Source organism: Oncorhynchus mykiss, chromosome 22 (genome assembly GCF_057628025.1).
Source record: "Oncorhynchus mykiss isolate SJ-2025 chromosome 22, ASM5762802v1, whole genome shotgun sequence".
Lineage (NCBI taxonomy): Eukaryota > Metazoa > Chordata > Actinopteri > Salmoniformes > Salmonidae > Oncorhynchus > Oncorhynchus mykiss.
The window spans coordinates 36412103-36438126 of record NC_143043.1 but is presented as its reverse complement, the minus strand read 5'-3'; the positions used below and the strand labels follow the sequence as shown (position 1 = coordinate 36438126).

General features: G+C 43.8%; 1 protein-coding gene across 13 annotated transcripts in view; it reads right to left on the bottom strand.

Moving 5' to 3' along the window:
• Positions 1-1006: 1006 nt before the first annotated feature.
• Positions 1007-26024, bottom strand: part of LOC110501750 (mitogen-activated protein kinase kinase kinase kinase 4) — a 97184-nt gene continuing 72166 nt past the window's right edge. For 4 of the 13 annotated variants that reach the window (XM_021579507.3, XM_021579510.3, XM_090215920.1 and 1 more), the window contains 15 exons: positions 23906-24018; positions 22284-22441; positions 21992-22089; positions 21048-21229; positions 19815-19932; positions 18881-19213; positions 16397-16511; positions 15996-16163; positions 15758-15901; positions 13437-13571; positions 12856-12956; positions 12531-12680; positions 12127-12286; positions 11865-12004; positions 1007-4178 (listed from right to left, as the gene is read on the bottom strand). In XM_021579507.3, the coding sequence (XP_021435182.2) occupies positions 4095-4178; positions 11865-12004; positions 12127-12286; positions 12531-12680; positions 12856-12956; positions 13437-13571; positions 15758-15901; positions 15996-16163; positions 16397-16511; positions 18881-19213; positions 19815-19932; positions 21048-21229; positions 21992-22089; positions 22284-22441; positions 23906-24018 (2199 nt within the window). In that variant the 3' untranslated portion in view covers positions 1007-4094. Of the gene's footprint in view, positions 4179-11864; positions 12005-12126; positions 12287-12530; positions 12681-12855; positions 12957-13436; positions 13572-15757; positions 15902-15995; positions 16164-16396; positions 16512-18880; positions 19214-19814; positions 19933-21047; positions 21230-21777; positions 21787-21991; positions 22090-22283; positions 22442-23905; positions 24019-26024 lie in introns of all 13 variants that reach the window. The other 9 variants (XM_021579513.3, XM_036959110.2, XM_090215922.1 and 6 more) reach the window with 4 other exon arrangements.

Genomic DNA, 26024 nt, shown 5'->3' with positions numbered 1-26024 from the left:
ACATTTGTACAGTACAAGCCAACACACAACCTAGTGCATCTTTTGTATGTAGCAAATCAAATCAAGCGTGTTAGTGTGTGCACATCTTTTTGTTACAGCCTGAACTCGAAATGGATTCAAATCATTTTTTCATCTATTTCAACTCATCTATACACAAAACCCCATTATTACAAAATTAAAACATATTTTTTGAAATCTTTTTTGAAAACTGTAACTAGGCCAGTCAGGAACATTCAATGTTGTCTTGGTAAGCAAGTGTATATTTGGCCTTGTGTTTTAGGCCATTGAAAGGTACATTTGTACATTTGTCTCCCAGTGTCTGTTCAAAAGCAGACCGAACCAGGTTTTCCTCTAGGATTTTGCCTGTGCTTAGCTCTACTCAGTTCATTTGTATCCTAAAAAACTCCCTAGTCCTTGCTGATGACAAGCATACCCATAATACGATGCAGCCACCACCATGCTTGAAAATATGAAGTGGTACTCAGTGATGTGTTGTGTTGGATTTGTCCCAAACATAACACTTTGTATTCAGGACAGAAAAGTTAATTTCACTGCCACATTTTTTGCAGTTTTACTTTAGTGACTTGTTGCAAACAGGCCTCCTTTTCACCCTGTCATTTAAGTTAGTATTGTGGAGTATGTACAATGTTGTTGATCCATCCTCAGTTTTCTCCTATCACAGCTATTAAACTCTATAACTGTTTTAAAGTCACCATTGGCCAAATGGTGAAATCCCTGAGTGGTTTCCTTCCTCTCTGTCAACTGAGTTAGGAAGGACGCCTCTATCTTTGTAGTGACTGGGTGTATTGATACACCATCCAAAGTGTAATTAATAACTTCACCATGCTCAAAGGGATATTCAGTGTCTGCTCTGCTCTGTATTTGTTGTAGAAAATATTTCTTACCCTCAGGGACATACTATTGGATAATGATGACATTCTCACACTCTCCACTTCAAGAATTCAGTCAGTCAGAGAGGGGACAAGACAAAAGACTACAGTAAATCTTTAAATTACTTTAGAGTTTATTCAAAGAGAAAAGACCTTCAGGAAAATACAAGACTTCCTGTCATACACAGAGAGCACATAAGTTAGAGTAGCATGGAAGAAACACTGGAGAAAAACACCCAAGCCTGACTGACATCCAAGCCGGCAAGGAACGGACTTTGTCACTACAATGTCCCCACAATGCTGGGAACGACATTATGGGATCATCTGGAAAATCAAATGTGGCATGTGTATTCTTTATTGTGTTTTGAGTTGTTTGAGAAAAAAAAACTAAAAAATGGCATAATTTAGGATTATTGATCAATCATGTTCAATATAAAACAAGCTAAAAAAAACTAATATCATGATACACATTAGTGTAACAAAACATTGCCTCTGTAAACATTGCCATTTTCTCAACCTAACATGAGCGTTATAATATTCAACCACTGCAAAGTACATAAACTATTGTTAAGCTTCTTAACTAAGTCTAAAACTTAATGCTTCAAGTGAGATCTTAAAAAAGTATATTTATCAACATAGTGGTTTCGTCATTCTTTTTACACTTTTAATGTTGCCATATTGGCACTTTTATAAAACATAAAATCAGCAAGTGACTGCTTTTCAGATTGCGAAGAAATTGTTGTCCGTCTTTCCATTAATAGAATATCAATAACCATAACCTTAATAAACTCACTTATGCCACTCATGAAGGCCTTGATGTAACCAAAAAGACATAGTGGGACAGTGCTGGGGGGGGGGGCTATTCAACACACACACACACACACACACACACACATACAGCATTGGGGTTCGCTTTTCAAACAGGTTTCTTTTTCCATATATAAAAAAGGTTGGCTTGTGAAACAATTCTGTGATGTATAATTTGCAGTGCCTTTCCCACAGCTCTACACACAATGAATGGCATGACTGTTAGTAGGAGAAAGACTCAACTCAGAGAATGATTGACCCACTATGGAGTCTGACACACAGTTCGGGTAGAAAATCTGTCCCCTTGGGTGAAATAGCTTTGATCCATCATCACCATTAAACCACAGTTGTGTTCCTTGGGAAAAGTAGGGTAATCCTACTCAGGAAAATAATATTAAATGTTGTTTGTCACCATGGTTTAGGCAGGTCAGATACCCTGTCGTGAGAGAGTCGTGGCAGGGAATATTGCAGTGTATTGAATAGTCTTCAGATGTACAGACTATACCCTTTAACAGTGAACAACAACAAAAGAGAATCTTCCCAAAGTGGGTTTCTGTGGTGAACACCTTCAGAGAGCTGTAGAATCACAGATGTCACACCTACTCTGCTCTCCTCTGATTTGAAACAGTTGTTTTGATTTGCCTTCCATTAACAAGCTGACACATCACACGAGAAGGACAAGAAGTAGAGCTCAAGACTTCTTTATTGAGCCTGGCAATGTTTTTTTAGAGTTAAACACTGAGGTCTAAAGCCCTGTTAGCGCATCTGGTTGATTTAGCTACTGTGAGCAAACTGGCCCCACAGGAAACTACTGTAGCCTAGCAACTTCTCAACTCAGAGCTGTTAACGCTTAAGCCCCGATTCACTTTAAAACATTGAGTTTGTGAAAGGAGTCACAACCTAGTCTCAGAAACGATTCAGAATTGCCCCAAAAACCGACATCTTCCTTAGAGCCTCCATTGTTTAATATTCACTTGTGTCAACTTGAAATTGATCACTTGTGACAAGGAACAAAAATAAAATTCTCATGCCTTTGACCACCACACAGTATATTTCTTTCTACATTCTTGACACTTAGTGCATTGCATTCCTAAAAAGATACTAATGAAAAACAACAATAAAACACCACCATTATTTCCATCCACAGTCTATGAGTCCATTGAGGTTTGCTGACCATGTGTAACCTTCCTGCTACAAAAACTTACATTGACACCCCTCCTCTCTCATCTATTGGCCCCTTTACTACCACACACATACTGTATATGACCTGAACCTTCTCCTCCACTCTCTTTTATTATATCTGTCTATTCACATCAGGACCATGTCCTCCATCCTGGACTCTGATGGTACAAGCCGGATCACAGCGTCATGTTGGACTGAGGATTCCACTAACATGACGATTGAAACTATGAATGATATTAAATTAATATTTATTATACATAGATACTATTTAAATGTTCTACCCAACCACTCTCTGACTCAAAGCATTTGAATGTGTTGTGGGTTGAAATAAAAGCAAAGAAAACTGGAGGCTATGTGCATTGTGATTTTTAAAACCAAGGTAAAATAAATATTAACTCCAAATACTTACTTTTTTTTAGGGAATCATAATAAAATAAAAAACACTATTTCAAAGTCCATCTGGTTCAAATGTTTTTACATGAACTTGCACATTAAAATACGGTAGCTGTCCTAACTATCAACACACTCCAGCTGAGTCCTCTCAGATAACAGACTTACGGTAAAATGCATAGGCCCTTCCCACACACTGTGTCATGACAGCATTGAGCCTAGGACCAATTGGCTCCCTTGCACAGCTTCTTTATCCCCCCCCCCCGCAGTCAGCAATCATTGGACCAAACAGAAAGACATTGACATACACTACTGTAGCATTAACACTGTATGCTCCGCCCCCTGCCCCTCCTTCGCTAAGGAAAGGAAGGGGAGGGGAACTAGGAACGACACACACACACACACACACACACGCACACACACACACACGCCTTCAGGGCAACAGCCCCGCACAGACGTGTGTCCACAACCTGTTGAGCACCAAAGTGGGGCAAACTGTTCACCCCCTTTCTTCACATTTTTTTATTTGATTTATAATCAATTAACTTCATTTTTTTTTTACAATTCTCATATCTGGTATTCACGGCTGGGGCGACGTCATCTGCCAGGTCGCAATTGTAAATGAGAACTTGTTCTCAACTTGCCTACCTGGTTAAATAAAGGTGGGAGAAAAAAACAAGATGTTGTGTATCCTCAATATAGCACGATGCCCCGGGTCGAAGGTCATGATTATGTCGGAGGTGGTTGGCTTTTGACCGATGGCATCGTTGAACGTCGGGTAAAACGTGGTTGGTTGGTTTCCAGTGTAGAGGGGGTGTAGTCTCTCTACCAGCTGAGCAGAGAGGTGCGCCCCAGGGTCATAAAGTACACCTGGCTGGCTCCTCCGGATCGCACCGAGGCAAAGAACACCTGCGGATGGGAACACATGCACACACGCCAGTCAATAATGAAACAAATCAGTGACATCAGTAAGGACCTTAGTGATCACTGTTTACCAGCCTGTGTTCGTAATGGATGCTCAGTTAAAAACGACCTGTCCTGATTTGTCAGATGCTTGCTAAAAAACTTTAATGAGCAAGCCTTCCTTCAAGACCTGGCCTCTGTAAATTGGTATAGAATCAGCTTGATCCCCTCTGTCGAAGACTCTTTGACCTTTTAAAAAAATATTTTCAGTGGTATTGTTAACAAACACGCCCCCATAAAGAAAATGATAATTAACAACAGGTTCAGCCCCTGGTTCGACGGTGATCTGGCAGAATTACTCCACCTCAAGAAGTCCATTTGGTGAAAGGCTTGGCACACGCATACTCAGGCTGACTGGCTCTAGTTCAGGAAAATTAGAAATAAGTACACTCAGGTGAGCAGTTCTCTCTCTGTGGGTCTAATCCCAAGAAGTTCTGGAAAACGGTTAAAGACCCGGAGAATAAACCCTCCTCCTCACAGCTGCCCATGTCCCTTAATGTTGATGATGTGGCTGTTACTGACAAGGAGCACATGGCTGAGCTCTTTAAATCCCCACTTCATTAAGTCAGGATTCCTATTTGACTCAGCCATTGCCCGTCCAACATTTCCTCATCTCCCACCCCTTCCAATGCGACTAACCCCGATGCTCCTCCCTCTTTTTCCCCTGCCCCGCTACAAAGTTTCTCACTGCAGGCAGTCACTGAGTTGACGTGGCAAAAGCTTTTGATACAGTAGACCATTACATTCTTGTGGGCCGACTAAGGAGTGTTGGTGTCTCTGAGGGGTCTTTGGCCTGGTTTGCTAACTACCTCTCTCATAGAGTGCAGTGTATAAAGTCAGAACATCTGCTGTCTCAGCCACTGCCTGTCACCAAGGGAGTACCTCAAGGCTCGATCCTAGTCCACACACGCTTCTCAATTTACATCAACAACATAGCTCAGGCAGTAGGAAGCTCTCTCATCCATGTATATGCAGATGATAGTCTTCTACACAGCGGGCCCCTCCCCGGATTTTGTGTTAAACACTCTACGACAAAGCTTTCTTAGTGTCAAGCAAGCTTTCTCTGCCCTTAACCTTGTTCTGAACACCTCTAAAACAAAAGGTCATGTGGTTTGGTAAGAAGAATACCCATCTCCCCACGAGTATGATTACTACCTCTGAGGGTTTAGAGCTTGAGGTAGTCACCTCGTACAAGTACTTGGGAGTAGGGCTAGACGGTACAATGTCCTTCTCTCAGCACATATCAAAGCTGCAGGCGAAGGTTAAATCTAGACTTGGTTTCCTCTATTGTAAACACTTCTCTTTCACCCCAGCTGCCAAACTAACCCTGATTCAGATGACCATCCTACCCACGCTAGATTACGGAGATATAATTTATAGATCGGCAGGTAAGGGTGCTCTCAAGCGGCTAGATTTTCTTTACCGTTCGGCCATCAGATTTCCCACATCACTTCATTCTATACTCCTCTGCAAACTGGTCATCTTTGTGTACCCGTCGCAAGACCCACTGGTTGATGCTCCTCTTAGGCCTCACTCCCCCCTATCTGAGATACCTACTGCAGCCCTCATCCTCCACATGCAACACCGGTTCTGCCAGTCACATTCTTTTAAAGGTCCCCAAAGCACACACATCCCTGTGTCACTCCTCTTTTCAGTTCGCTGCAGCTAGCGACTGGAACGAGCTGCAAAAAACACTCAAATCTCCATCTCTTCATTCAAAGACTCAATCATGGACACTCTTACTGACAGTGTGGCTGCTTTGCGTGATATATTATTGTCTCTACCTTCTTGCCTTCTTGTGCTGTTGTCTGTGCCCAATAATGCTTGTACCATGTTGTGTTGCTACCATGTTGTTGTCATGTGCTGTTTCTACAATGCTGTGTTGTCATGTGTTGCTGCCATGCTATGTTGTTGTCTTAGGTCGCTCCTTATGTAGTGTTGTGGTGTCTTGTCCTATATTTGTATTTTTAATCCCAGCCCCCATCCCCGCAGGAGTCCTTTTGCCTTTTGGTAGGCCGTCATTGTAAATAAGAACTTAACTGACTTGCCTAGTTAAATAAAGGTTAAATAAAATAATTAAATAAAAACATCATCGGTTAGTTACCACTGCCACAAAGTCACAACTGTTGGACATATCTCCATGCTGCTGTGCTGTTTGTTGCTACTTGGCTACCTACCAAGCTTTTGGTTTTTACATTTACTAACCGTTTCATCAAAATCTGCATTTAACACATTTACCAATGTCTTAGTTTTTACCTCGCTCAACTATTTTCATTCAACTTTTTCACCCCGGACGCTTTATCTGGACATGGTTCTACAGGACCTCCACCAGCCAGAGCTAAGTAGTAACATTAACACTATGACATTTAGCAGTAGCTCTACTCATAATATATAGGAGAACTATCGCCTTATGGTGAGGATAGCTGTGTTGCCAGCACAGCTTCAGATGCAATCGTTAGGCAAGGGTAATTTAAGTGTAGGAAAGGATGAAACAGCATCTGTGCCACCAGTAAGTAGAGATAGTAGTATAAATATCCCCATACAGTACCCGCAGCCGGACAATTTTCTGGAAAGAAATGCTGTCGGCATACTCAACAGGTGTCGCTCATTCAGCCGACAGAAACTTTCAACCGGTTTTCCCCATTAAGCATTGACTCAGAGTCAGAGGCCGGGCCTTCTCAGGTCTCTCCTCCACCCGCTACAGGGTCTGAGCTGCCGAAGCCACCCATTATTAGCTCTGACAAATTGAAAACCCTAGTCATTGACTTAAAAATAATAATCCAGCGATCATACACTGTTTACCAGGGGGCAGGGTTACAGACGTAAAGGCTAAAGCTAAAACTGGCGAGCGGAGAGAGTATAGGGATATTGTTATCCACGTCTGCACCAACGATGTTAGGATGAAACAGTCAGAGGTCACCAAGAGCAACATAGCTTCAGTGTGCAAATCAGCGAGAAAGATGTGTCGGCATCAAGTAATTGTCTCTGGCCCCCTCCCAGTTAGGGGGAGTGATGAGCTCTACAGCAGAGTCTCTGGCCCCCTCCCAGTTAGGGGGAGTGATGAGCTCTACAGCAGAGTCTCTGGCCCCCTCCCAGTTAGGGGGAGTGATGAGCTCTACAGCAGAGTCTCTGGCCCCCTCCCAGTTAGGGGGAGTGATGAGCTCTCACAACTCAATCGCTGGTTGAAAACTGTTTTCTGCCCTTCCCAAAAGATAGAATTTGTAGGTAATTGGCCCCCTTTCTGGGACTCAACCACAAACAGGTCCAAGCCTGGCCTGCTGAGGAGTGACTGACTCCATCCTAGCTGGAGGGGTGCTCTCATCTTATCTATGAACATAGACAGGGCTCTAACTCCTCTAGCTCCACAATGAGATGGCCTGCAACCTGATAACCAGCCTGCCAGCTCAGTGGAGTCTGCCACTAGCACAGCCAATGTAGTCAGCTCAGCTATTCCCATTGAGAGTGTCTGTGCCTCGATCTAGGTTGAGAAAAACAGAAAATGGCAGTGTTCGCTTTAGCAATCTCACTGGAATAAAGACCTCCTCCATTCCTGTCATTATTGAAAGAGATTGTGATATCGCACATCTCAAAATAGGGTTACTTAATGTTAGATTCCTCACATCCAAGGCAATTATAGTCAATGAACTAATCACTGATCATAATCTTTATGTGATTGGCCTGATTGTAACATGCCTTAAGCCTGATGAATTTACACTAGTGAGCATCTAGTCATGTAACCTATGCAGCCTAATCAATCACTTTTTATATCTACTGTTTACAGGCCTCCTGCGCCGTATACAGCATTCCTCATGGAGTTCCCTGAAGGACGTCAGAGTACAAAATCGGTTAAACACCTATCCGAGGATCTAAATTTAACCATGCGTAATACCCTAGATGCAGTCACACCAGTCACACCCCTAAAAACAAAAAATATTTGTCACAAGAAATTAGCTCCCTGGTATACAGAAAATACCCGGGCCCTGAAACAAGATTCCAGAAAATTGGAACGGAAATGACGCTCCACCAAATTGGAAGTCATCTGACTGCTCAATCATCCAATTTTTCAAACCTAATTGCAATTTAAGCAAATTACAGACTCCTCTTTGAATCTGCATATTTCTCTATAGCTCAGTTGTCCTGAGTCTGCAAAGACTGTCAGGACCTTGGATCAATGGAGATCCAAGTCTTTTAATCCTGTATCTCTTGACACATTCATGAAAATAGTCATGGCCTCTAAACTGTCAAGCTGCATACTGGACTCCATTCCAACTACACTACTGAAAGAGCTACATCCTGTGCTTGACCCTCCTATGTTGAACATAATAAATGGCTCCCTATCCACCGGATGTGTACCAAACTCACTAAAAGCGGCAGTAATAAATTATCTTGAAAAAGCTACACCTTGACCCGGAAAATGTAAAAATCGGCCTATATCGAACCTCTTCAATATTATACCTCTTGGTGATGTCATTCGGAAACACAATGTCAACTTTCACTGCTATGAGGATGACACACAGCTGTACATTTTGATGAAACATTGTGAAGCCCCAAAATTGCCTACCTGGAAGCCTGTGTTTCAGACATAAGGAAGTGGATGGTGGCAAATGTTTAACTTTTAAACTCTGAAAAAACAGAGATGCTAGTTCTAGGTCCCAAGAAACAAAGAGATCTGCTGTTGGATCTGACAATACATATTGAAGGTTGTACAGTCTCAAAACAGTGAAGGACCAATAATATTTCAAGGACAACTTTATTCCATCTTCTTAACATTGCAAAAACGATGTGGTAGAATTACAACATTATGTTAAACACATTACCTTTATATTCGAATGTATTCCTATATTAGTATTTTCACAATCTGTCCTTCTGAGAGGAGTCTCTGAGGCTTAACGCTGACGGCTGATTTACGATGCCTGGGTGATAAAACCTGGGTGATAAAACCTAACCGCCCAGGCTCTGTCGTAACCGGCCGCGTCCGTGGGGCGACGCACAATTGGCCTAGTGTCGTCCGGGTTAGGGAGGGATTGTCGGTAGGGATCTCCTTGTCTCATCGCGCACCAGCGACTCCTGTGGCGGGCCGGGCGCAGTGCGCGCTAGCCAAGGTTGCCAGGTGCACGGTGTAGCCTCCGACACATTGGTGCGGCTGGCTTCCGGGTTGGATGCGCGCTGTGTTAAGAAGCAGTACGGCTGGTTGGGTTGTGTATCGGAAGACGCATGACATTCAGCCTTCGTCTCTCCTGAGCCTGTACGGGAGTTGTAGCAATGAGACAAGAAAGTAGCTACTACAACAATTGGATACCATGAAATTGGGGAGAAAAAAGGGGGTAAAATTGTTTTTTTTAAATAATTGTTGTTATTGGGACCTCAGACTGTGAGTGGCCACATTACCCGAGGGAGAAGTCCAAACTGTAGGCACCAATGCTTGAGCTTCCCAGGCAGTAGCGTCTTGTTGATGTTCTCAAGACCGTCGGTGATGTCCTGCCTTACTTGCTGCACTTGATCTTTATCGCGGAGGCTTTCGTTGTACCATCTACCCAGGCTCTTGACGGGTTGCTCAGACACCGTTGGTATCGGGTCATCTCCAATGCAGAACCTCACATCTTTAAGCTGTCCCTTGATTATGGAGATGCTTCGAGATTTGCTTTGCTTGATTTTCATCCGGGCCCACTTGATGTTATCCTGCAGTTTTGCAAGTAGCCGCCTGGTGCATGCTGCAGTGGTCAGTGTAGTCATGTCATCCATGTATGCTCGGATAGGTGGGAGACAGAGCCCTTCCTTAGTTCTCTCACTGCCAACCACCCATCTCGATGCCCTGATGATGACTTCCATGGCCATAGTGAAGGCCAGAGGTGAAATTGTACAGCCTGCCATTATGCCTACTTCCAAGTGCTGCCATGTTGTTGTGAAGTCAGGTGTTGTGAAACACAATTGCAGGTCTTGGAAATAGGCCTTTACCAGTGTAGTGATGGGTTCTGGTACGTGGAAAATGTTGAAGGATTCCCAGAGGAGTTAATGGGGAACTGAGCCAAAGGCATTGGCCAGGTCGAGGAAGATGACATAGAGGTCTCACTTGTCCTTCTTAGCTGTTTGGATCTGGTGCCAAATCATACTAGTATGTTCCAGGCAACCAGAGAAACCAGGAATGCCTGATTTCTGTACAGATGTATCAATGTACTTGTTCCTTTCTAGGTAAGTGGACAGCCTCTGTGCTATTATACTGAAAAAGATATTCCCTTCGATGTTGAGAAGGGAGATTGGTTGGAATTGACTGATGTCTGTCGCATCCTTCTCTTTCGGGATTAGCACACCACCAGCCCTTCGCCATGTCTTTGGTATTATTTCCTTCTGCCACACTATCCTCATGAACCTCAAAAGAAAGCGTAGAACATCCGGGGCGTTCTTGTAGAGCTTGTATGGTACTCCATTAGGCCCAGGAGCCGAGGCCGCTCTTGCTCGTCGGACAACGTTCTCTACTTCCTTCCATTTTGGAGGGTCAGTGTCCAGATTGAATTCTGGTGGTTGAATAGGTGGGATGTCATGTGGTGTGATTATCTGCTCATGCCTTTTCATGTCCTGGTGGACCTTTTCCAGATGTTCTTCCAGTTCTGGCTTTGGAGTTTTTAGGATTCCGCACTTTTCCTTTGCGAAGAGGTCTTTGACAAACTTAACGTTTTTTTTTTTATAGAACCGTGTTTTTGAGTGTTCCTTCTTCCTACAAAGTTTCCTTAAGTTTTCCGCTCTTCACAAGGTTGCCAGCCGACATCTGATGTCTGCTTGGAGTAGCATGAGACCTTCTCTCTCTGCATCAGAGGCCTTCTTCCACTGCTTTCTCAGCTGCCTTCTCTCTCTGACAAGTATCTCGATCTCTTGCTGCCTCCTAGATTTGGCTGGCGCGGGTGGTGTCTTGCCACTTCTCCTTTCGTTTACTCCAAAGCGCTCTTCTCCGTAGTGGTAGATAATGTTTCCCATCCTTTCAAGCTTTTTCTCTGCTGTTCCTACCTGTTCCTACAAGATTTTTGTCAGGTTGTTGTTGATTGTTTCCCACTCTCTCTTTTCAACAGCTTTGGGCCACTTCACACTCGGTCTGTGCCCTTTGATCTTTTCCTCTTTTAGAGGTCTCTGTGGTTGGGTGAAGCCATGAAAGCCATGAAGTCATGAAACTGCTGAACAATTAATCAAATGTTCACCCGGACAATTTATATTGTCCCCCCCCCCCCTTTATTTTTTACACTGCTGCTACACGCTGTTTATTATCTATGCATAGTCACTTTACCCCGACCTATATGTACAAATTACCTCAACTAACCTGTATCCCCGCACATTGACTCGGTACCAGTACCCCCTGCACATTGACTCGGTACCAGTACCCCCTTTATATAGCCTCATTATTGTTATTTTATTGTGTTTCTTTTTATAAAATGTTTTACTTTAGTTTATTTAGTATTTTCTTAACTCTATTTATTGAACCTCATTGTTAGCTAAGGGCTTGTAAGTAAGAATTTCATGGTAAGGTCTACACCTGTTGTATTCTGCGCATGTGACAAATAAAATGAGATTTTGACAGAGTTATTTGTGAAAACAGACCTGGGGAGAGTACCTCCAAATGTGTGTGTACGTGTCCAGGGGTCTCACCTTGTCGTTCCTCTCACACAGGAACTTGAGTCTCTGGGCTCTCTTGTGCATGAAGACTCCGTCGAGATGTCCAGTCTCCACAGATCTGATCTCTATGGCTTTCTCCCCCCAGCCCATTATCTGGTTAGAACGGATATAGGCTACAGAGAGAAAGACAAAGTGAGGGATAGGGCGGTGAGTCGGTGGGATGGCAACCGAGTTAACATGTTTAAATGCTTAATTTAAGGACCTATTGTGTGTGAGTGTGTCTGTGTCCACTTACCCACAGAAGTGGGCATCTCGCCCCACTGCAGCACCACGTCCTTGGTGATGCGTCCGTAGGTGTTGACATAGACACCCTCGTCCTCGTAACACACCAGCAGCTCAATGCCATCTGTGTTGGGCAGGATGATGATGGCATGGGACTGGATACTGGTCTGGATCTACAGAGAGACAGACACAGAGACAGAGAGAAAGAGAGCACGAGAGGGAGAGCGAAAGAGAGAGGGGAAGAGAAGAAAGGATAAGAGAGAGGGCGAAAGAGGGGGAGAGAGAGCGAAAGAGGGGGAGAGAGTGAAAGAGGGGGAGAGCGAGAAATGATTTATTCAATTATGAAGTTATCCTTGAAAAAAAAAAGGAGGAAGAGAAGTGGATTTGAGGTTCCATAGACATGAGTGTGCTTCTTACATGGGTGGGCAGGTAGATGTCGTAGACGGCCCCTGAGTCCACGTCCACAGCATGAAATCCGTTACTGGAGCCATAGATTACCTTTAACCTCTGACCCTCCTCCACCGTCAGGTCAACCAGCAGGGGCTTGTGCACCAGGTCACCAAACGACTGCAGGGGTCAACCAGGGGGCAAAGGTTATTCACATACAGTACAGTAGTGTGTGTGCATGTGTGTCGGGGAGTCATTTTATCATTGTCATGACAATTTACAATAGCTGCATGACTAATTGAATAGATGGAAGTGAATATCTGTCATGCATAAGCAGGGGCATCGAAGGTTTCACCTTGAAAGCCATGAACTTGTGGTAGGGTTTCGGTGCCCATGCATAGACCTCCACCGAGTTCTTCAGGGCCAAAACCAAAAACTTGATCCTCTCGTATTTCACTGGGGAATAAACCAGTGGGGACACATGAGGATGTTGCCATAAGGAGGCACCAACTAACAGGGTCAATTCAGAGCATCCTCAAGACGTTTAATGACATAGTAGCCTTATTGTTTTTAAGTTCTCTGCCCCAGACACTATATGTAGTAGGAAATCAAAGTCTACCAAAATGCTATTAGCTGACATGTATTACAGTCTTATTATCTTACTTCAGAGATGTGACAGTACAGAAATGGGGCATGGTGTTTGCTGGGTAGACAGAGGGTATTTCGAACGCTGCTGTAGATTTCATTACCAAACTCTGGACTTTATCTCTTCCAACATGTTTCAGTCATGACATGAAGTGCTGACTTATAAAACAGTGGTTCCTAAACATGTGTGCAGACTCATTTGACCATAACGTACATTTCTATGCAAAAACTGTCCTCAATTTTTCTCCGCAAAAATGTACTGGCCAGATGCATGCTGGAGATGGGACATACCAACTTTGTAGTGAACAGCACCCTCCAGGTCACCCACAGTGACCCAGCCCTGCTTCTTCTCCACCTCAGGGTCGTTGTGCAGGATCTTGTTCCTCAACCAGGACAGATAGTACACACGCAACTTGTTCTTCTTGCCTTCATAGGACAGGGTCAGACAAGCGGGAGAGGTCAAGAGTCAGGGTACCTACGATATATAATCCATATGTAATGGCACAGGGGGTGAAGTTTCCCCTAGGATCAGCTTCCCCTCAACCAAACATAAACTTAACCATTAGTGGGGAAAATCCCAAACTGACCTAAGATCAGCATGTAGGGGCAACTTCACCCTACTCCTACCCAACTCCTATGGGTGGAGGAAGCGTCTTTATTGTACACACCAATTTCAATGAATAAAGGTGTTATTGGAGTTTTTACTATGTTATTTAATTATTGGTATTATATTAGACATCATTATCAATACTAGTACAGAGGATATGCTGAGTCAATAACGGGGTCTGTATTGTTGTAGAACCTGTACTGAATATTTGACAACACGTTGCAACATAACGGACTATTATGTTTGTAAATTTAGGTCAAGGTCGAGGTCAAATTGAAAGACAACATTTTCTGTAAACTCACCAACAAGTCGGCACACTCACACACAACTTTTATATTCATCTACTGAGAATGATAAAGTACAGTGATATGTATTTCTATCGAAGCTAAAAACTGAAGAAGCAACATCAAATGGTCTCAATGTCTCTTTTGAGCATGGACCCTTTCTTCATTCATTGCAAAATGACATCAAAATGACACTGCATCTATGTGTGTTTCCGTGCTTCCAGCATGGAAACCTTTGCGTGTGTCAGTGGACATGCAATACAAGTATATGATGTCGTACACTCTAACTAGACCATTTACTCCATTTCCTCTGGCTGAATGTCTGTTGGGTGACACCAGAGGAACCAGCGTTGGTCGTTACAGTGAATGAATGACGCGACCAGAGCACAGGAAAGAGAAGCAGAAACCTACAGTCAGTCCCCGCCAGACGGTCAGTCAGCCCCCACCCGACGGTCAGTCAGCAGTCAGTCCCCGCCCAACGGTCAGTCAGCCCCCGCCCGACGGTCAGTCAGCAGTCAGTCCCCGCCCGACGGTCAGTCAGTCCCCGCCCGACGGTCAGTCAGTCCCCGCCCGACGGTCAGTCAGTCCCCGCCCGACGGTCAGTCAGTCCCTGCCCGACGGTCAGTCAGTCCCCGCCCGACGGTCATTCAGTCCCTGCCCGACGGTCATTCAGTCCCTGCCCGACGGTCAGTCAGTCTGCGTGTGTGTGTATGTTCTGTGATATAAAAATGATGTATTCACCTTATTTGTTGGATATGTAAAAATGATTTACTTAACAAAACAGTAAGATATTTCTGTCTTGTTAATGCTGTGTTTTATGGTCTCCACTCTAGCACCTTGCAGCTAGTCTGGTTGTTGAGGACATGGGTTTTACTAGAGATAGCATGAAGCTGACGATTGATGTTGGTGATAAAAACCTAAAAGCCGGCATTCCATAGACAAGATGTGGTGCGTGTGGCCCGAGATAGAGATAGCCTGGAAGAGTTCAGAACAATCCCTCATTGTCCATTCTTCCTGGCATCTGGGAAACAAAGCCAGGTTGGGGGTAAAACACCATCCTGTGTAGATAACCAAGGTGGCTTATGGGAGATGGAACCACTAAGCATTTTTAGGTCCTATATAATATCACTATTTTCATTATCAGTTAGGCTCTCAGCCTAACAGTCAGAACAAGACTGTTGGGTTGACGATTTCATTATTGCAATAATTATACGATATTAAATAAAGATGATTGTTTGAAGAAATGACCAAGTCTCTGTCAGTACTGAATTTCATACGACAGTGTTTGCATGTCTGTGTTTTCCTGTGTACAGTTGAAGTCGGAAGTTTACATACACCTTAGCCAAATACATTTAAACTCAGTTTTTCACAATTCCTGGCATTTAATCCTAGTAAAAATTCCCTGTTTAAAGACGTTTAAAGGCACAGTCAACTTAGTGTATGTAAACTTCTGACCTACTTGAATTATGATACAGTGAATTATAAGTGAAATAATCTGTCTGTAAACAATTTTTTGAAAAATGACTTGTGTCATGCACAAAGTAGATGTCCTAACCGACTTGCCAAAACTATAGTTTGCTAACAAGAAATTTGTGAAGTGGTTGAAAAACAAGTTTTAATGACTCCCACCTAAGTGTATGTAAACTTCCGACTTCAACTATATGTGTAGTAACTGTGCATGTATAGTGTGTGTAGTAACTATATGTATAGCGTGTACAAACCTGATATAGTAACCAGGACGTTGAGTCCCTCTAGGACATCCATTTGTTGGAAGCGGCGTCGGCTGATGAGGGGATACACCTTCCCCTGACCGCTACGATCTAGCAGCATCAGACCACTCTCTGTCCCCACCAGCAGGTTCACTCCTACAAACACTTTCGCCTTTAGTTTGCTGCCACCTGTGGCGAAGACTGAAATGACTGAGATAACTACATAGCAGAGATAATTGTGACAACTCACCCCAGAGCGCAGCACACAGGATCTCAGAGTTGAACCTCTTCTTGTACTTGCGGATCTCTGGGGTGTCACTCTGCGGCCGTGTGTTGACAGGGTTCACATTGACCACGGAGCCTTTACGTGACGGGTCCGCCCTCAGTGCCTCCGCCAGCCTGGCGTCGTTCCCAAAAGCTGCAGAGGACAAGGAAGGGATTGAGTGTAAATACAAGCAGATTATGTTTTACTATCATATAGATTCAGTTATATTTAGTATACATTTATATAACTTTTGTCAGTTATAAAACAGGTGTTCTCTGGTGTTGCCTCAGAATCTAACACCAGGTTGATTGACACTGGAGGGAACCACTCAGATACTACTGAAGGGGACTTGTCATCCAATAAGGGGGCTGGGAGAACGGGTTTACCCAGGTTGTTGAGAGCTGCGCCGGATGTAGAGACCTGGAGGAGGCGTGGATCGATAAAAGGAGTGAAGGAGGAGGAGGACTTGTGTTTCTGCATTGTGTTGCTGACAGAATGACTCTAGAGGAGTAGGAGAATAGAACAACAATGAGGATACATAGAATCACATGTATTTCTACCATTATGACATTGACTTACCTGCCAACTCATAGACCAAGACAACAATGGCAGCATTGTGTGCAATATGAAATATACAGTGCCTTTGGAAAGTATTCAGACCCCTTGACTTTTTCCACATTTTGTTATGTTACAGTCTTATTCTAAAATGTATTAAATGTTTTTTTCCCCTCATCAAATCTACACACAATACCCTGTCATGATAAAGCAAAAACAGGTTTTTAGAAGTGTTAGCAAATGTATTAAAAAAAAACTTTGGCAGCGATTGTGTCTTCGTGTGTCTTCTTGGGTATGACGTTACAAGCTTGGCACACCTGCATTTGGGGAGTTTTTCCCATTCTTCTCTGCAGATCCTCTCAAGCTCTCAGGTTGGATGGGGAGCGTTGCTGCACAGCTATTTTCAGGTCTCTCCAGAGATGTTTGATCGGGTTCAAGTCCGGGCTCTGGCTGGGCCACTCAAGGACATTCAGACACTTGCTCCGAAGCGACTCCTGTGTTGTCTTGGCTGTGTGCTTAGGGTCATTGTCCTGTTGGATAAAGAACCTTCGCCCCAGTCTGAGGTCCTGAGCTCTCTGGAGCAGGTTTTCATCAAGGATCTCTCTGTACTTTGCTCCGTTCATATTTGCCTCAATCTTGACAAGCCTCCTAGTCCCTGATGCTGAAAAACATCCCCACAGCATGATGCTGCCACCACCATGCTTCACCGTAGGGATGGTGACAGGTTTCCTCCAGATGTGACGCTTGGCACGCAGGCCAAAGAGTTCAATCTTGTTTTCAGCAAACCAGAGAATCTTGTTTCTCATGTTCTGAGAGTCATTAGGTGTCTTTTGGCAAACTCCAAGCGGGCTGTCATGTGCATTTTAATGAGGAATGGCTTCTGCCTAACCACTCTACCATAAAGGCTTGATTGGTAGAGTGCTGCAGAGATGGTTGTCATTTTGGAAGGTTCTCCTATCTCTACAGAGGAACTCTAAAAGCCCTGTCAGAGTGACCATTGGGTTGTTGGTCACCTCCCTGACAAAGGCCAATCTCCCCCGATTGCTCAATTTGGCCGGACAGCCAGCTCTAGGCCAGCTCTAAGAGTCTTGGTAGTTCCAAACCTCTTCCATTTAAGAATGTTGGAGGCCACTGTGTTCTTGGGGTCCTTCAATGCTGCAGACATTTTTTGGTACCCTTTCCCAGATCTGTGCCTTGGCACAAGCCTGTCTCGGAGCTCTACGGACAATTCCTTTGACCTTATGGCTTGGTTTTTGCTCTGACATGCACTGTCAACTTAGGGACCTTACATAGACAGGTGTGTGTCTTTCCAAATTGAATTTACCACAGACAGACTCATATCAAGTTGTAGAAACATCTCAAGGATGATCCATGGAAACAGGATGCACCTGAGCTCAATTTTGCATCTCATAGCAAAGGGGCTGAATACTTATATAAATAAATAAAATGTCTAAGAACCTGTTTTCAGTATGTCATTATGTGGTATTGTGTGTATATTGCTGAGGATTTTTTTTATTTTATTTAATCCATTTTAGAATAAGGCTGTAACGTAGAAGAATGAGGAAAAAGTCAACGGGTCTGAATACTTTCCAAAGGCACTGTATAAGTTCAACATAAAGTTCAAAGACCACCAAAGAGAAATGTTGAAAGACGGAAGCAAGAAATTGAGGCAGATGTTAGGAGCATGCAGCTATCAGGCATAGGGAGAATTTCACAAAATCACACGTTGAAGTAAAGTGAACAAGGCAAAAAACAAGAGGACTCTATGGTGGTGGGTAAAAGTAAAACAGATGGAATGTTCAGGTAAAAACAAAAGCTGAGGAACAAAAATATATTTAAAGGAATGGCTTTTTATGGTAAAGCAATTGCCAGTGCTTATTCATGAAATATGCTACGTTGTAGCCTAGTCTTGAGGGTTTCTGGAATATGTCTTTAACAATCCGACTGATTAAAATAAACAAATAATAATCAGAGATAGAGATCTTAGGGCTAAAGGAATACCTGTAATGGGCCTCCAAGAACATGTAAACCAGTGCAACCTAATATAGTCTCAAAAATGAAAAAAATGTGTCAAATACCAGAAACTTGTCAAAACAATATTGTTTCAGAGGGAGCAACACAAATGATCCATCACCACACCACCTTACCTACAGAGCTTGGAGGAAACTAGATTAGTCGTCGCACTCAGAAAAGGGAAACGATAAAGAGCACCACTAGGTGGCCAGAGAGAGAGCAGATGCAACCAGCAGAGGGTGCTCCTTGCAGACCCAGGCCTGAAGGCGGACCAGGGGTCAGAGGGGGGCTGAGGGACATACCTCCAGGAGTATGCTGAGCTTGTCCAGGGGGCTCTGGGGGGACATGGACATGGTGGGGCTCGCCATGCTGGAGGAGGAGGGAGAGGAGGAGGCAGAGGAGGAGGGGGAGTGGTGGCTCTGCTGGATCAGGTCAGGCAGGAGGTGAATGCGGCCCACAAAGCCATTTTTCTCCTGGTGGCCTTGGAGACCAGGGTGGCCTTGGAGACCAGGGTGGCCTTGGAGACCAGGGTGGCCCTGGAGGGCAGGGCGAATCAGCCCGGGGCTGGTGTTAAACCCAGGGACAGGGCCATGACCAGGGCTCGGGGCAGGTCGTTTTTTGTTGTCACCTGTACTCTGGAAGTAAGAACAGGGGCACACTTTGGGTCTAGATCTCTTTCTCTGTGGTGGAGGGATTCTATTCGCTATTGTGTTAAGGGAAGACTAGTCTACTAAAGTAGTCTAGTAAAGTAGTCTACTGAAGCTACAGTCTACTACTGTAAGAGACTTTAGACACATTCAATTGAGGATTAAGTAAAAGAAAATGGTCAACAACAGACACCAAAAGTGTAATAATTTTGTTTACATTTATTAATAAATTATTTCTATGACTTTAGTGGAGCCATTTTATGATGTTCAATCTGTTGCAGGACTACCATCTAGCCTTTATACTGTCATTTAATGGGGGAGTGGGTGGTTAATACTTGGAGTAGGTCCATTTCTCCAGGCTAACTGACCCCTTTCCACTCCAACCCAAACCCCTTCACCAGCAACACAAAGTAAACAATGACAGAACAAATAAGATGAGGTCCAACACAATATCAAACACAGTGGGTAAACTATAGGGGGACAAATTAGTAAATTAAATACCACAATAAAATAACTAAACGGTTTACAGTGTGTGACTGATATGTTGTTATAAGAGAGGTGGACGGCATGGCCTGGGTGTTGGCCTTACCGGTCTGACGATCAGAGTGTCATCTTTACAGGGTGTGGTTTTAGAGTCACTCTCGCCCTCGACGTGAACGATCAAGGTCTTCACCGATTCCATCTCTCCGTTGCTTAGTCTGGAGGAGCTGGTGGAGTAGGTCGAATAAACAGAGAACCAGGAAGATGGTTAGTGCTGGGGGAAAAAAATCAATACAGTTACATATCGGGAAATTATTTTTGATGATATATGGTATCGTTTTCACAATATGGCAATATTATTTTTGCACTAGTTTTCTGTTCCTGCACCAAAACTCCAGTGTTTTTTCCTTCCTTAGCTTGTTCTCCATCTTCTTTTTATGTTGGGAGCCAATTCATTTTCAGCACTTTTATTTCCATGACTGATCAAAGCTCGTTTTCTCAAGGCTCTTTCTTGTCTCTCTGCAGCAGACGTGTGGTTTAGACCATCGAATCGCAATACAAAAAGAGTCCTAATACACATGATATTGGCACCGAAGTATGGTGATATTATCGTATCTTGAGGTCCCCGGCAATTCCCAGTCCTAGTTATAATGACCGGACTTTTCCTTCACTGCAATCACAAGCTCAAATGTCATCGCAATATGATGTCATTGAGTATGTTTAAATGCACACTAATAATTGGATTTTAAACTGATTATGGCACTAGGCTGAGTATGGCAATAGTCAAGTAAACACCTAACTGCTCATTTTAAATCAGCGTAAGGTCGTAATCGAAGTAAGCATACAACGATTAAACACCTGGTTTTCTGAGCAGTCTTTCTAATTATTAGGACATGTAAATGCCTTAAGAGTTCCAGCTGTGCAGTTGATCTGTGCATGTGCGTGCACGAGTAGCGCAAGCTTCCTTCTTTTGCGCGAGTGAAATGAGTTTGGAAAAACAAAGTATGCATCTTAGAAATAGTTTTCTCATACACACTTTAATATGTCCAATCTAAGAATCAAATAGTTATCCCAAAAATAATATGGTCGCTGTGGTAGAATGTTTATTTTGATTGGTGATTTTGGCCATTTATCCCATCGGGTAGCCTGATTTCAGATGTGCCCATGTAAACAGGATTATTAGGGAAATTGTTATTCTTGCAAAGCATGTTAACGTTTAAATCAAACTATTATATTCATCTGACTATTCACAACAATTGTATTATTGTGTGCATGTAACTGGACTCATTGTGAGAAGGGTTAGGGGTTAGGGGTTAGGGTTCAGGTGTCCTCCTCTACATACACAGCGTGAGAGTCCTCTGGTCCTGAGGTAGACTCCTCTCCTCCCTCCTGGTCTACCTCTTCATCATCCTCATCCTCATCCGTGGTCCCCGACTCCTCACTAGATGAGGAGTAGTCTGTCACCTTGTGGGGGCGTTGCACGTCCTCCACCACACGCAGCTCTTTGGCCAGCGCGGTCAGGTCCTGGGGGGGTCAGAGGGGGGGGTCAGAGGTTAAACTATGCTTCCATCCCTTTCTCTCTCTTTCTTTCAGTCTTGCTCTCCCTCTCTTTTTTAGCTCTCTTTCCGGGTTGTGGATGTGTTACCAGGTCACTCGCAGGGTTAAATGCAGGAGACAGGCTGCAGGAAGCTGCTGGGGGAAGAAGTGAGGTCACAGGTGCGCCAGCCAATGAAGAGCCGGCCGGTGAGTAGCAAAGCCAATAGGATATGAGAAAAGAGATGAGTAAGTACATACACTGCTGCCATACTGCCAATGTGTCCACAAGGCTAGAAGAGGTTAGTGAGTCCATCAAGTGACCAGACCCGAGCATACAAGGAAGGAAGGGGCTGCAAGTATGTGAGTGATTGAATGATCCAATAGAAATAAATAACAAGTATGAGGGGAGGAGATTGAGGTTAAAAGGAACATGAGTAAAATAGCACCAATCAGGAGAGAGGCAAGCCATTAGTACAGAACCCTTCAGCCAATGAGATCTTCAGTACAAATACCCACCCCATTTCATTCTAGCTTACCACTTCCCCCTACAGAATTCACAAGTACCGGTAATCCACAGCGCAGAGGGCGAAACAAACACACACACAAAGAACTATGTCAGATTATTGTAAAACCATCATTCCCACTCAAAACTTAATTCCACCGCTTTCTGAAGTGTCACAACACTTAGTGTAGTTCAACACTAGTTAGTACACTAGGTAGACCACTAGTTTCACGGGGGTAAGGTCTCACCGCCAGTCGGTTAGTTCTGACAGACTCCTTCCTCTCCTCAGGTTTTTTCCCAGCATGCTCTTGATGCTGGAGGGGAGAACCCTCAGACTTTGATGAGGCTGAGAGGGGGACAGTGGGGGATACCGGTCAGTAAATTAAAGAGCTATGTGGAGAATTGTGCCAAGAATTTAATTGTAAATGTGAGTACTTTGTAAAGAGTAATTATGTGTGTGTGTGTCTTGAGATTGTGCATGTAGGAAACTATGCGTGAGACTATGAATGCATGTGTGTATCAGGGCAATATCAGACTCACAGCGGGCTCTGAACCTCTCCCCTGAGCCACTGTGAGAGCTGGGCTGGGAGCTTGAGTTACTGGAGCCGGAGGAGCTGCAAGTACTACCACTGCCACTCGTTGGCCTGGGAACCAGTTTCTCCACCCGCTCCCACAGCAGACGCGGCTCTGCTGCAGCACTGTGGAGAGAAACAGAGAGGGGTTGTTATAGTATAGACACACAACCTTTACACATACACACACAACTTTACATACTGTATAGACACACATACTTTACATACACACACACACACACAGTACTTTACATACACTCAGTGGTCAGTTTATTAGCTACACCATCCCGTTCACAAAAATTGTTCACTCCTACAGACAATGATTCAGGTGGCCGTGGCTTGCTATATAAAGCAGGCAGAAAGGCATCGAGGCATTCAGTTACTGTTCGATTGAATATTAGAATGGGCAAAATGAGTGACCTAAGTGACTGAGTGTGGTATGATCGGGGACAGGCGCGCCAGTTCCAGTATCTCAGTAACAGCTGGCTTCCTGGGCTTTTCACGCACGACAGTGTCTAGGGTTTACAGAGAATGGTGTGACAAACAAAAAACATCCAGTCAGCAGCAGTCCTGTTGGTGAAAACAGCTTGTTGAGAGGTCGAAAGAGAATGGCAGTCGTGCAATCTAACAGGTGGGCCACAAACAGGCAAATAACGGCGCAGTACAATAGTGGTACGCAGAACATCATCTCGGAACGCACAACTCATCAGTCTTTGTCATGGATGGGCTATTGCAGCAGACGACCACACAGGGTTCACTCCTATCAGCTAAAAACAAGAAGAAGTGACTCCAGTGGGCATGCAATCACCAACACTCAACAATTGAGGAGTGGAAAAACATTGCCTGGTCCAACAAATCCTGGTTCCTGTTGAGTCATGCTGATGATAGTCAGGAGAACATGGCCCCATCCTGACAGGTGTCAACGGTATTAGCTGGTGTCATTGGTGTGGGCAATGTTTTCTTGGCACACGTTAGGTCCCTTGATACCAATACCGCAATGTTTCCATGCCCCGAAGAATTCAGACTGTTCTGGGGGCAAAGGGAGGTCCAATCCAATACTAGATGGGTGTACCTATCTAATACTTTACATACACACACACATTCTTTACATATAGACATGTATACAAATACATACAGTATTTATTAATAGACAGACCCATAAAGAAACACACATACATTTCCATAGACACAGACATGCACAGTCTGAAAGGAGATGAAGCTCAGCATTATAGAGACATGCTAAGAAGGGAAGAGTGTGTGTGACAGTGCACACACACATAGGAAACAAGGATATGTTACATAAATCATAAATCTGCCTTGCTCAAGGGCAGAACAGAAGATTATTACACCGGGGCCCGCTCAGGGATTCGAACCAGCAACCTCTCGGTTACTGGCCTAAAGCTCTTAACCACTAGACTACCTGCCGCCCAGTACTAACAACCCGAATAGAAGTGGAGATGGTGGAGTGGTGAACAGAGGGATAGACGGAGGGACAGAGCGACAACAAAATAAAGCAAAAAGGATCGATCGAAAGAGAGAAAAAGAAAACGAGACAGAGAAAAAGATAAATGGAGGGATGTGAAAAGGTACCTGCAGGCGTTCCTCTGGCCCGCCGGGTTGTTAGGCGTGGCATTGGAGTTGCCATGTAGAGGAGAGTCCCTGCGTGACAGTACTGGAGACCTGGACGTTGTCCTCACAGGAACCTTCCACACATACAGATGCCTGCTCACAAACACACTCTACGGGCACATACACACTCTCGGAGGGTGTATGTGTGCAAGAGTGTGTGACATAGGGGTGCCAGGAGCACAAAAGCTAGACACACACTGTTAAGATGTCCCTAGAAAGTCCCCAAACTATGTCCCTGTATACTCACACTGCGTAAAGCCAAACCACTGAAAGTGAGTTCGGTCTGACACAGCAAAAAACAGCATTATATCCACAACAATCTTCCCTCAAATGTTTTTCATCACTGAGCAAATTTCAGGTCTGCTGAGCGCAGAAAATTCTGTGCGTGCTTTTACTGTGAACACTAAGGCTGTACCTGCTTTAAGTTCATTTTAACAGTGGTCAAGTAGGCTACTGTGGCTATTTGATCATAACGTAGGCCTACCACAGAGTGGCTTACCATTAAAAACAATGGAGACAATGTATCCCATAACATTTTTACATGGAAATTGCTGTTCTATCATTCAGCCTACAGTAGCAGCCAATGTGTGGTGTTCAATGTAGGCCTACATTCCATGAGACCTTTGAAAAAACATGCAGGGCTTGACATTGTCCTTCACACAAGGAGGTGACTGAAAATGTTGTTGTGTTGTTTGATGCAAGAAACCATTTTACTAAATAAAACTCATAATTAATCCCATACCATTATTTCAGAGAATCAGACAAATTATGCAACCCTCTGCCTATTGGCTATTTAGCTTATTCAGGCCTGTCTCAAAATACAACACTGCCCACTTTAAGACAGAAAATTGAGCTTTAGCTAACTTGCTTTTCAAAGACGTCTAGAAATGCACACGTTTTGTGCTCTTGTAGGAAGTAATCACTCCCGCATTGCTGACTACAAATGATCTATAACTGGGCTAATAATTCACTAAGGATATGAACAAATGATCTATAACTGGGCTAATAACTCACTAAGGATATGAACAAATGATCTATAACTGGGCTAATAACTCACTAAGGATATGAACAAATGATCTATAACTGGGCTAATAACTCACTAAGGATATGAACAAATGATCTATAACTGGGCTAATAACTCACTAAGGATATGAACAAATGATCTATAACTGGGCTAATAACTCACTAAGGATATGAACAAATGATCTATAACTGGGCTAATAACTCACTAAGGATATGAACAAATGATCTATAACTGGGCTAATAACTCACTAAGGATGTGAACAAATGATCTATAACTGGGCTAATAACTCACTAAGGATATGAACAAATGATCTATAACTGGGCTAATAACGCACTAAGGATATGAACAAATGATCTATAACTGGGCTAATAACTCACTAAGGATATGAACAAATGATCTATAACTGGGCTAATAACTCACTAAGGATATGAACAAATGTACAAATGTGCACATGTCGCTACACATCTACTCACAACTGCCCATGCTGTAAAAACAGTCCAGTTAAAAGTGAATGGCACATATCCATATATGGCAATGGTATTTTTGCATATCGGCCTACTGCAGCTCTGATTGGTTATGGTGCACAGGTTTGTGTAGAGCCATGCCTGTCAATGCAATAGAATCCTAGTCCGATGTGCTTCTCTGCGCGCGCTAATATTTCTTCTGCGCGGCAGTCCCGGGTAGCTGCGCACCCACACAGGGGTTGATAAGGGAAACGTGTGGATATAATACTGTCTTTTGCTGTGTCAGACCTAACTCTCTTTCAGGGGGGTGGCTTAACACAAAAACAGCTTTAAAGTTATATTATAGATTTCAGCATTTCTCTTTAGTAGTTTCCAGGGGACAGGAGGGAGAACAGCTTACGAAGGAACAGGGGGCAGCATCCAAAGCAAAGCAGGGCGGAACAAAGCCACTCCATTCAGATGGAACGCTAACTAACACTGACATTGATATGAGACACTACCAAAGGCTTACACAGGAAGGAGGGGGCAGAACAGGAAATGGCATACTCATACCTCACCAAAGAAGAGGAAGTGATGTTTGATAGTTAGGCCC